At 36.9% G+C, this 12,117-nt stretch overlaps 1 protein-coding gene across 10 annotated transcripts in view; it reads left to right on the plus strand.

Moving 5' to 3' along the window:
• UNC13C (unc-13 homolog C) overlaps window positions 1-12,117 on the plus strand; it is an 839,460-nt gene that overhangs the window by 425,456 nt on the left and 401,887 nt on the right. For 9 of the 10 annotated variants that reach the window (XM_086321016.1, XM_086321021.1, XM_086321015.1 and 6 more), the window contains 2 exons: window positions 5,562-5,640; window positions 7,789-7,860. In XM_086321016.1, the coding sequence (XP_086177142.1) occupies window positions 5,562-5,640; window positions 7,789-7,860 (151 nt within the window). Of the gene's footprint in view, window positions 1-5,561; window positions 5,641-7,189; window positions 7,299-7,788; window positions 7,861-12,117 lie in introns of those variants that run through there. The other variant, XM_086321024.1, reaches the window with a different exon arrangement.

Here is a 12,117-nt window from a genome sequence, read left to right on the forward strand (position 1 = left end):
GATTTAGTTAAACTTTTACACTGCCTTAATATTCCATAATGCTAAAAAAGATTGATTATATAACCCTGCCCAATAATTGCCTTGGAAACACAGACATAAACAGAAGTATTATGTTTTTTTTCAGGCTTATAGTCTTCAATTAATTTAACAACTCCTTTGGATATAAGCAGAGTCTACCAATTTTCTGATTTCTAATGGAAATCAGCAAGTCTCCAAATATTACCAATTAAGCATCAAGCTTCCACATGTGGAAATAGCACATCTTTGTCCCATAATCAGAAAGTGCTACTTTCGGGAAACCTGCTTATAGCTTTCATGCATTACTCCTCTGAGTCTTCTCAGAGTTCTTTTTCAATCTGAATAGACTCAGTATGTTATCAAGTCAATTTTGGAGTAAAAATAATTGCTATGTATTTAGTAAAATCAGCTTTACCCCTCCTACCTGTGTGTCAGAGTTCTTAAAAATTACTGAATATCATATATATCTTTTATAAAATTTGTGTTTTTTTTGTAATGAAATAATTAACTGAACCTGACTCAAGGTATATAGCCATACATTTTTTTACACAGATTTTATTAAACTCAGTAAACTCCTTTTAGTATAATTAGGCGAAGAAGTAAGAAATAAAACCATGAAAAATATGAAAACTTTTTAAGAGAACAAATGTTGAATTAGAATACATCTCACTTAATTTAGCCTATAAAATTATATCCATTGTCAATTATATGTGGTCATTGACGTTCCAGACATTTCTGTGGATCTCATGATGCCTTTGTCTCATTTGTAATGCCTCTAGTCTAAAGACTCCTTTTTCATCAGAGGAACACTTGAATAGCTGGAGAGAAACCACTTGGGGAGGATTGGGACTATTTTATACAGTGATACAGGGCTTCTAATCTGAAGATAATAGCCTTTGAATACATTTTTTTAAAATTTTATTTTATTTTTAAACTTTACATAATTGTATTGGTTTTGCCAAATATCAAAATGAATCCGCCACAGGTATACATGTGTTCCCCATCCTGAACCCTCCTCCCTCCTCCCTCCTCATACCATCCCTCTGGGTCGTCCCAGTGCACTAGCCCAAGCATCCAGTATCGTGCATCGAACCTGGACTGGCATCTCGTTTCATACATGATATTTTACATGTTTCAATGCCATTCTCCCAAATTTTCCCACCCTCTCCCTCTCCCATAGAGTCCATAAGACTGTTCTATACATCAGTGTCTCTTTTGCTGTCTCGTATACAGGGTTATTGTTACCATCTTTCTAAATTCTATATATATGCATTATTATACTGTATTGGTGTTTTTCCTTCTGGCTTACTTCACTCTGTATAATAGGCTCCAGTTTCATCCACCTCATTAGAACTGATTCAAATGTTTTCTTTTTAATGGCTGAGTAATACTCCATTGTGTATATGTACCATAGCTTTCTTATCCATTCATCTGCTGATGGACATCTAGGTTGCTTCCATGTCCTGGCTATTATAAACAGTGCTGCGATGAACATTGGGGTATGAATACATTTTTTTAAATTCAAATACTAGAAGCACCTCTGAATCAACTGGGACAGGCCTCTGAATTCTCCTATAAAATATATACATTATATATATATGCATGTTATTAATATTAATATATATTATATAATTATAATAATATAGTTCTCTCTCTATATATATTTATATATACATTATTAAGAACATGATGTTCAAGGCAAGACACTCCCACAATGGATATCAAGATCTACCAGGTATTTCTAGGCCTGGGGAAGTTGCTGTCCTTAAGATTTAACAAGGGTAAAATGGGATTAATGGGAAGCCTCAACTCATATTGTTGTAAATGTAGAATTGTGTAATCATAAAAGCAGTAGAGTATGATAGTGCTAACTCTGACTTAGATCATGATCTTTGGGATGATTCTGAACTATTCTGTGCCTTCGTTTCTTCATCTATAAAATGGGAGAAATAATTGTACCTATTCCTCAGTGGATTTTTTTGAGAATAAAATGACATAATACTTGTAAAGATTGAATTTGATGATTAGTATTATGTCTGGCTCCTGGTAAGCACATTTAAATGTCAGCTAGAATTAGCTAGTTTGTTGGATACATTAGAGACAGGATAATCGAATCAGCTATTACAGAAAGGGGTGAAATCAAACAGCTCTTCCCTAAAATTAGATTTCCCTTCAGAATTACCTACCTGCTGTTGCCGCTGTTGATGACTGCCTCTGACCTCCTCCTCATCCAGCCTAACTACTTTCTTTTGGATTTTAACTGATATCCATGAACCTGACCTCTTGCCAAAAAGTCAATTATTTCCTTACCTACTGTGTTCTTTCCATGCTTCATCTTTTTTTGGTTGTTGTTATTTAATCACTCCCAGACCTCTCCTGGTTAGGAAGCCTCTCGGTAACTATTACACAAATAATTGACATTTGTATAGCACTTCACAGTATTTACCAAGCACTTTTCTATTTAAAAAGTGAGGCTATTAGGGCAGGATCTTTTTTTAAAGTTTGAAATAAAAGCTTTATTATTACTTGATAGATAAGCTCTTTAAAGTATATGTTTATCCAAACTTCTTAGAGTAATGGTAAACATGTAAAACAAGAAAACACAACCTGATGAACACTTTGGGCGCTACCTGTGAAGCTTAAGAGAATATATTTTACTGCATTACAGTTTTAAAAATTATAAAATATAGGTTTAATTGAATAACAAGCTCAGATGAGACAGATGAATTTTGGATCCATGTGTTCTAACTTTGGCTCAAGTTTGGCCTCATTCCTTGTGTATGTCTCTTCTGATGAGACAAGCATAAAGGTGAAGTGTGATTCAAGAACATATCTGTGCGTTATTTATTCCTGAATCTGTGAATATATACAGTTACTCCAAATTCTAGATGGGCTTTGGAATTTAAGTTCCATGAGAAGGAAAACACAAAGACAATAAGTAATCTGTTATTGATAGGAAGAAAATATATGACTCACTTATATAACACTTTGCAGTTTATAAATCACTTTCTCAACCATTATCACAATTGAATATGTTTCTCTACAAAGTTATTAAAGTCACATTATTTAGGAGTCAAAACATTTCAAAACACTTGGAGGCAGTGAGTTAGTATGATTGCTATGTAATGTGGTGGAAAGACATTTATTGATGAACATTTTATGCCATTATTATTCTGTTCACAGAGGAGTGAAAGTAGAAAGTGCAAGGAATCAGAGTCTTAGATTGGAGCAAATGAAACTGGAAAAATGCTTTGGAAACCCACTTACATAATCCTTTCCCATATATTTATTTATTTATTTTCACATATATTTAGTGTTTGAGATATGTGTGTGGTGGGGGAGGTTCAAGCATGAACAAGCAGGGAGAGAAGAATATGGAAAGAGGATAGGAGGGAAGCAGGATGTCACACGGAGATAGCAGTAGTCTTTCTGAAGATGAGTGTTCAGAAGAAAAAAAAATATACTGCCCTTCTGTACTCTGCGGTTTCTTGGAGTTCATGAGAGAATGTTGCCAATGTGTCTTTTGTGATCTCAATTCTTGCTCTTTGTCACCATGACTATCACAGCCCTTGACCTAGAGAGTGTCTTATGTACTCAGTCATGTCTGACTCTTTGCAAACCCATGGACTGTAGCCACCAGGCTCCCCTGTCCATGGGGATATTCCAGGCGAGAATACTGGAGTGGGTTGTCATGCCCTCCTCCAGGGGATCTTCCCAATCCAGGGATGGAACCCAGGTCTCCCACGTTGCAGGCAGATTCATTACTGCTGAGCCACCAATCAGCTGCTCTAGAGTGTCAGACAACAGAAGCTGTATTAACTCCTTTTTCACAGGTTCAGTGGTGCACCACTTAACTGTTGAATGTCATCTCCAGCTACCACACCCTGTCTCCCCTCCCATCTTTTATTCCTTCCCATTCTTTCTTTCCCCTTCCTTAGTCTCTGCCCCGTAATTACTTTTGTCCTGTATTCTGTGACCTATAGGTAACTTTTGTTTCAAGTGCATGACCTTAAGTATACTGTTCATCACTGACAGTGACACAACCATGTGCAATGGTTTTAATATTTCACATGTATTATTGGATTTGCTCCTTATTTTCAAACATGTAAGTTATGGCATTATTACTATTTATTACATCTTCATTAATATTTTGCTCTACTATTTTATATGAGTTGGATGAGGATTTCTGTAAATTGTCCAAGATCACCAAATTGGAAGTATTAGAGTTCAGACTGTTGGCTACTAAGAGATACAACAAGACAAAGGTTCGCCTTTGTTAAATTAAGCAGCAGGAATGAAAAGACAATCTTTGTGTCAGTGAAAACTGAATATTAAAATGCTGATAACCTATTATTGGCTGTTGCAGCCTGTTTCAATGGCAGAGCTGCCCAGCTAAAACATTGTGCCCGCATTGTGATACTTCTGGTGCAAAAGCTGGCTCTTAGCTAGAGGTTAGCAGGAGTTGTGCAGTTCAAGTGAGCAGAAGGGGATGATGATGACCTTTTTGGTTGTATAAAAAGACTGGCTTCGATGCAACAAAAATCAAATTCAATGTATTAAATTTATTTTAATAAACAAATATTAATGTATTTAAAATTATTTTAAATTGCAGATATAACATATGCTTATTATAAAAATTTTGAACATTACTAAATTTATAACATAGGGAGTCTTCTCTCTTTCTCTCATCCAATTTTATTCCACGGAGGTAAGTATGGTTATCAATTTGGTGAATATATTTCTAGACATTTTCCATGCATATATAAGCATCCATTCATATGAGGGTCAATAGGAAACTTAATAATATGGAAGTGTGCTTTCTTAACATACTGTATTTTTTATATATGCACATGTTTATTTAACTTATTTAATGATTGCATCACTTCCATTGTGTAATATTCTATAATTCATTCAATCAGTATACGGTTACTGAATATTTAGGTTACCTAGCTTTTGTTGTTAGTAGAAAAAGTTGCAGTGAACATGCTTATATGACATTTAATCTTGTGCATTTATCTTTGGATAATTCAGATAAGTGGAAATTATGGTACTGGGATAATCACTAGTATTTTAAATATGTTGGTAAATTCTTAAGATTCTGCTTGGAGTTCAATCTGTGAAGACACAATGTACACACACACAAAAATAGTATTTTTGCTATAAAAGTATTTTTTTTTAATCATTGCAGACAGATCAAACTTTCACCAAAACTGGTTTGATTCTGTTTCTTCCTCTAGGTGCAAAGTTCCATATACCTAACAATTTTAATTATCCTCTCTGTGGTACAATAAAACAATGTGTCAAACCAGACCATATATAATTCTTCAAAGTATGAAACCATCTAAGATGGAGAGTGATCACTATGTGTGATAGTTGGTCTCTTACTTTGGGGCAAGGTCCTTGAGTCTTGGATCTTTGCTGCTGCCTTAACCAGTATGGTAATCCTTTAACCTTCTTTCACAGACTTTTTACTACAGACAGTGGAATTTTTTTAATAGGAAGTCTATTCCCCATTGAAATCATTCCTTCTCCCCCTCTTTCAGAGCTGGTCGGGGACTTTATGGTATTGACAGTATGCCGGATCTCCGCAAAAAGAAAACTCTGCCTATTGTACGAAATGTCGTGAGTCACTCCTGTTTAATTTATTTTGACTGCATGCGTTGTCTTTACTAGATGTCATATTGTCCTTCTCATTAAATGCCTAGCCTGTAAATATTTCATAGCATAAAACACAGAAGAAGCTGGATGCTAGCAGCATTAGGCTTATTATTTCTTTAAAGTCGATTAGATGGAGGAAATAGCTCTAACCTTTTGACAGCTTTTGATATTAGGTGAAATTACAGATTGAGTTAAAATAGTGCTATAATTGAGCAAAAAGGAAGTCATACAACATGCCAAGCAGTCTTCTGCAATTGGGCTTTGATGTGCTCAATTTTATAAATGACCATGAGTTTAATTTGCAGTGGAAGGCTGGATTTGAAGTCTTCACCTTAACCCTATAATCTTTAGCATTTTATAAAGCAAGCAGACAATGTTAATTAGTTCTTTATTCTTTAAGATCACATCTAACCAAATTAATAAGCTGTTTCACTCTCCAAAGAAAACCATAGCTTCCAGGTCATTAAAGCCTATACTAGCCCTGAATATAACTCTGAATAACAAACTCTCCTATAAGGAAATATGCTAGAGACTGCTGGGAAATGAAAAGAATTAATAATAGTCTGTATTAAAGTCTAAAAAATAGCCCATCAACAGGAAAAAGAAATGTTTTCTATCATTCACAGTGTTTTCATGTTTTGGAGGCATATTCTTAATGGTTTATTGCATGAAAATATATTTCCCCCAGAGAAACTGAAGTTTCCCTTTTACAACAATGTACACAGATTCTTGATACTGATAATTTTTAATTTTGCTGTGAAAACCTTTATCTGAAGCTCATCACTTTAGCTTTAAATTAGAAAAGACAAAGTCTTTCCTGGAAAAAAACTTATGCTGGAAAGCATGATATGTCTCTACAGTTATCTCAGATTCCTGCTGTTGTAGTGTGACATCATTTTTTAGCATTAGGCTTATTTAGCATTATTATGTTCTTTTCTCATATGTCTAATTATTTATATTTTATTTTCTCTATCACTTGGACTCTTCAGGCCATGGTAAGTGATTTTTAATTTATTTAATTAATATTTGGCAGTCTTCTCAAATACTACTCTTATTCATGCGATCTAAGAGAACATGGTGGGGAAATAAAAAGAAACATATAAGAATAAGAAGTTTGGGTTCTATAAGGATTTAACATCTCCATTCTGAAAGATAGAACAACTTATGTAAATAGCAAGTGCAAATATGGACTAAAATAGACTAAAAACAAAATTTGAGGGACAGTAGTTGTCAGTGATAAAAGACTATCTTTGGAGATAAGTGCCCTATAAGTTTACATGGTAGGGGTGGAGACAGATGGAAAGTCACCTCCCTGCTTAGGACTGTACTGAACTTAACTAGGCACAGTGTCTTCGTGGCTCCAAGTAGATATATTTCTGACCCCTAATGGAGGAGAATATTTATTATTCCCATCTAGAACTGATTTCCACAGTTCTCTATAGTACCATTGAGTACATTAACCTTATATCATGTATATTTCTAGTGGGAGCCGTATAATGGTTCTATTTTACAGGGGAAACTAAAGGAATGTAACTCTTACTTAAAATCACCTAAGTTACCAGCAGTGAGTGAAGAGAACAAATCTGGGAATGATGATTCTCACTTGATAAAATGCATACTTGGTAAGAAAATACATTGGCTAGATATGGAAGCATATTCCAGGAAACTATAGACAACTCAAGAATCATCTAATACCTGTTGTGATTCAGGGCTATCAGAGAGGTGAGCTGGCTCTGTATCAATGGTCATGTTTTATGAAGGCATGTGATTATGGTTTTCTTGGAGAAAAACAATGTTTTAGAAGTCTCATGCTAGCCTAAAAACCTTGGGTTACTCAGTCTTTCTTACTGGGCCTCAGTTTTATCATCTGTGAAATGTAGGGTCTAGGTTTGATGATCTAAAAGGGACTTTTTTAGCTTTAATGTTCTGTGATTCCACATTCTGGATGAATTGGCTGACTACTGAATATAGTATGTCCCTGTTACCTAAAGTGTGAACAGTGATAGTCTATACTCTTATATTTTCATCTTCTGCTGAGTAATAGGTAAATAACAGTCACCTCATATATCAGTAACTCACGATTGTCTTTTTTGTTTGTTTTAATTTTTTAAGACCCTGGCTGCCCGGAAGTCTGGACTCTCCCTGGCTATGGTGATTAGGACATCTTTAAACAATGAGGAATTGGTAGGTGCAGAGTCAGCTACTAACTATACATTGATCATAGTCTGGGGAAAAGCATTCTGCTTGGGCTGCTTGTTTGTTATGTTTATTCCAAAGTTCTAGGAATAACTGGGAACATGCAGAAAGTCTCACCCTGAACAAATTTCCTCAAAGCCTCAGCTGCACTATCATACAAATTATCCTGTGTTGCTCAAATATTCATGTACCTTCCCATCTTTACAAATGCTATTTCATCCAAACACAGTTTGCTTGTTATATACACCTGAAAATTCCTGCTAAATTTCTACATAGTCCACATGTTGCCTCATTTTTGAGGCTTTCCCAAACACCTCCCTCCCCTTTTGGCTCAATTATTTGTTTCTTCCTCTGGGCCTTCCTAGCATTTAATCACAAACTCCAGAGGATGGTATGGTTAAGAGTGAAGGCTGCATGGGGTGAATCCCATTTGGACTGCTAAATTAGCTTATTATATCTGGCAAGTTATGTAACTTCTCTGGGCCTGAGTTCTCTCATATGTACAGTGATGTGATAATAATACAGTAGATGAAGGGAGTGGATAAGTGTTTAACATGCTTGTACATCCTAGGGTACAGTATACAATAAATACGAGCTGGTGCTTTTATGATTTTCGTTAGTACAATTTGATTATTTTGCATAAGCCTTCTCTTTTGACTCCATGAGGGTAAGAACTGCGTCTTGTTTGATGTCCTTGTTAAATGTTTTCATCCCTATTGCTTACTACATAGTCTGGCATGAGATAGATGCTTTGTCAATTCCTTATTGAATGAAAGAACCAACATGATTAGAAGGTAGAAATAGATTGCAAATATCTAGATCAGGGATTCTTGAATTCGGCTCATTAGAATTGCCTGTGTGTGTGTGTGTGTGTTGCTCAGTCGTGTCCTACTGTTTGCAACCCCATGGACTGTAGCCTGCCGGGCTCCTCTGTCCATGGAATTCTCCAGGCAAGAATACTGGAGTGGATTGCCGTTCCCTTCTCCAGGGGGTCTTCCCGACCTAGAGATTAAACTCAGGTTTCTCCTGCACTGCAGGCAGATTCTTTACCATCTGAGCCATCTAGAATCACCGAGGGGAGCTTTTAAACCCTGATGCCTGGGTCTCACTCCCATGAATGATTTAACTGGCTTCAAGTGTAACCTGGATAGAAGGGTTAAAAAGAAAAAAACCTCCCAGGTAATTCCAATTCCAATGAGCAGTGGATGTTGTGCCATGGTAACTGCATCCTGCCAGCCACTACTCTGGAGCTTGTATCCAGGAAAATTTATCTGTGCCCCTGTGCACAGATTATTGCAACTGTGTACTACCTCCTCCAATTTAGAGACTTTGTCTTTCTTAGAGAATAAAAACATGGCCACTATTATTACTTGTTTTAAATTTCTATATACTTGACATGTAAACACCATTATTTACATTTTTGTTTCTCATTTTCTTCTTCTTTCATTGTCATCTTCCACCCAAAGCCAACCTTTCCTAGGTCTCCATCAGCAAACCCCCCTCAGCCCAATACATATCAGCAGTAGTACATGTCTATTTGAATATCTGGGTGCTACAGCACATTCAGAACATTTTGTATTGTGCCATGGTATTTTTACAACATGACTGCTTTCCCAGGGGCTTATTTTTATCTGTTGGGTTTATTATGCCATGTAATACTTCCAGTGTAGTTTGGATACAAGAGAAAATAAACATTCTCTGATACATGAAAAAGCCTCTTATTGCTTACTGAATCTCAGAGTATCCAGTCTTTTGCTTCAGAGGAAATAATCAAAATGGAAGGTTTTTATTGGATAGACTTCTAGACTGTTTTTTTATGTTTTAAAATATTGTCTTTGGTTTAAAGCACAAATACTCATCCCTGTGAAAAGTTAAGAGGAAAGCAATAGAAATTAGAGGAATGCCTCTACATTTTCTGAAGCTCTGACAGAGAGCACACCCTCACTGTATGGTTAAAAGAGCTATTGGTCAACTGTTCCTTTACTTAAAAGTATTCATTTTAGTTTTAGTATTTAGTTTCAGAAGGGCTCTGTAAAAGATTTTTCTGTGTGAGTGTTGGGTGGATGAACCAAGCCCAACAGTTCCTGCTAAAACTCATAAAGCCCATTTCCCTGGGGCCGGCGTCTCAAAATGCAAATGAAATATGACTTCCATACAACAGGCATATTAAATCTCATTTTTGACAAGCTGTCACATTAAGTCATTACATGGGCAACTAATATAAACGCTGGAGTGAATAATTTCTAGTTCCTGGTGCTGCAAGTCCCAGGCACCCTCAATGTGAAGCATGAAATATTTGCCTTTACATGAAGAAAAATGACTTGGCCATGTGCAAAAAGGTAGCCCTTCTATTTGAATAGCCCTATTCTATTTGAATTAAAGAGATGTACAGTAAAAATCTCAGTCATCTCTTCGAAGGAAGGAAAGTGCTATAAAATCTGAGGCAAGTTGACAGTGGGTAGGCCAGCACCATCTCCATTGACACACAGTTGGCAGTGGGCAAATCACTGCCAAGTGCTCCATCCGTCACCAATTCCCACTCACCATGAGGAGCTACTGGAGTTGATTGGGAATCTCAGTCTAATTAGCCCTAAAGGCCTGAAATTTCTAAATAGTCCAATCTGGTTGAATAACACAAGGCAGAATAACAATCTGGTATTCATACACAGTAATCTGCCTGGCGATATACTGCTTAGCTTTGTGCTTGCTTTCTCAGTGATAATTTCCTAGGTTTGGACCCAACAGTAGCACAATCAAAGTAAATCCACTCAACATTTCAACAAATATGGACTGTCTACTATGTTTCAGGCATTGTTTCAGATTTTGGAAATAAGGCAGAGAACAATTCATCTAAAAATCCCTGCCACCATGATGCTTATAATGTAGTAAAGGGAGAGCTGACATAACGGTCACCCAAGGACTGTTACTATGGTTCTTAGTAGAAGCTCTTAGTTGGTGGGGTATTTAAATTAAGACAGGCTTAGATGATGGTTGGGAGAAGGCAATGGCACCCCACTCCAGTACTCTTGCCTGGGAAATCCCATGGATGGAGGAGCCTGGTAGGCTATAGTCCATGGGGCCGCTAAGAGTCGGACACGACTGACGTAACTTAGCATAGCATAGCATAGATGATGGTTATGGGAAACTCAGAGTAAAGAACCCAAATCACCAAGGCTAAAAGAGATTCTCAAACATGATTTGTTCTATCTGGGTTGATGGCCGTGTTTAGGAGGCTGGCCTAAGGGCATGCTTATAGAGTGTGTGAATTCTCACTAAGGGTTGATTTGTCTAGGGATATAGAGGTCCTTCTTCCAATACAGGATTCAGGCAAAAGCAAAGGGACTGGCAAGAACTAGGTGTGAGAGTGATCAGGAAATCAGACCTGGGTCCTATTCCTAGCATGACACTAGAAGAATACATGGGAGAAGGAAACAGGTCAGAACCACCTGCCTAGTATCTGGGATTCAGTCTGAAAGTTGAAGGCTCATAGTTCACCCAAGGAGTCTAGGGTCCTGCTCAGAAACAGGAATCCTTTCAAACCACATAAATGATTGTTGAAGTGATGTGATCTGAGTTTGAATCTCAGCTCTACCTCTTACTGCTTTTCAGAACTCATTTCTTGTCCTTACACTTTATCTCCCTCAGGCTCATCCTTAAATTAATGCAGTAATACTTATTTCAAAAAGAGTGAGAATTAAGGAAATGTCTTGCCAGGCACAGCAGTGGCCATCAGGGCAGTGAAGTAGGAACTTAAGGTCAAGAATGCAGAGTACATGCTGAGCCCAGTGCATCCCTGTCGCCTTTGCACCTGAGTGGCAGGTTGCAGGGAGAATTGACAGGGGCTTCATTACAAGCAGTGTTGCTATTGGTCTTGCTTCTTGCCTTCTTCAAAAGCATGGTCCTAGGCTTGAGAAAAGTGTTGGTCCAAGTCTGCCATTTATTAACTGAGCGAACTTGGGCAAGTTACTGAAATTTTCTGGGCTTCAATTTTCTCATATGTTTGCTAATTATGTAAAATGTTTGCATCCATATTCATTAGTAAAATGGCTTATGGTTTACCATGTCTTTGAACAATCATGGCATCAATAATAAATTAATTTTGTTAAATAAGCTAGGGAGCTTTCCTTTTTGTCACTTCTCTGGGATGATCTATGTGAAATGCATGTTGCTGTACCTTGAAAGGGAGAAGGCAATGGCACCCCACTCCAGTACTCTTGCCTGGAAAATCCCATGGATGGAGGAGCC

Source organism: Bos grunniens, chromosome 10 (genome assembly GCF_055505025.1).
Source record: "Bos grunniens cultivar Pamir isolate PY7600 chromosome 10, Bosgru_T2T1.0, whole genome shotgun sequence".
Classification (NCBI taxonomy): Eukaryota; Metazoa; Chordata; class Mammalia; order Artiodactyla; family Bovidae; genus Bos; species Bos grunniens.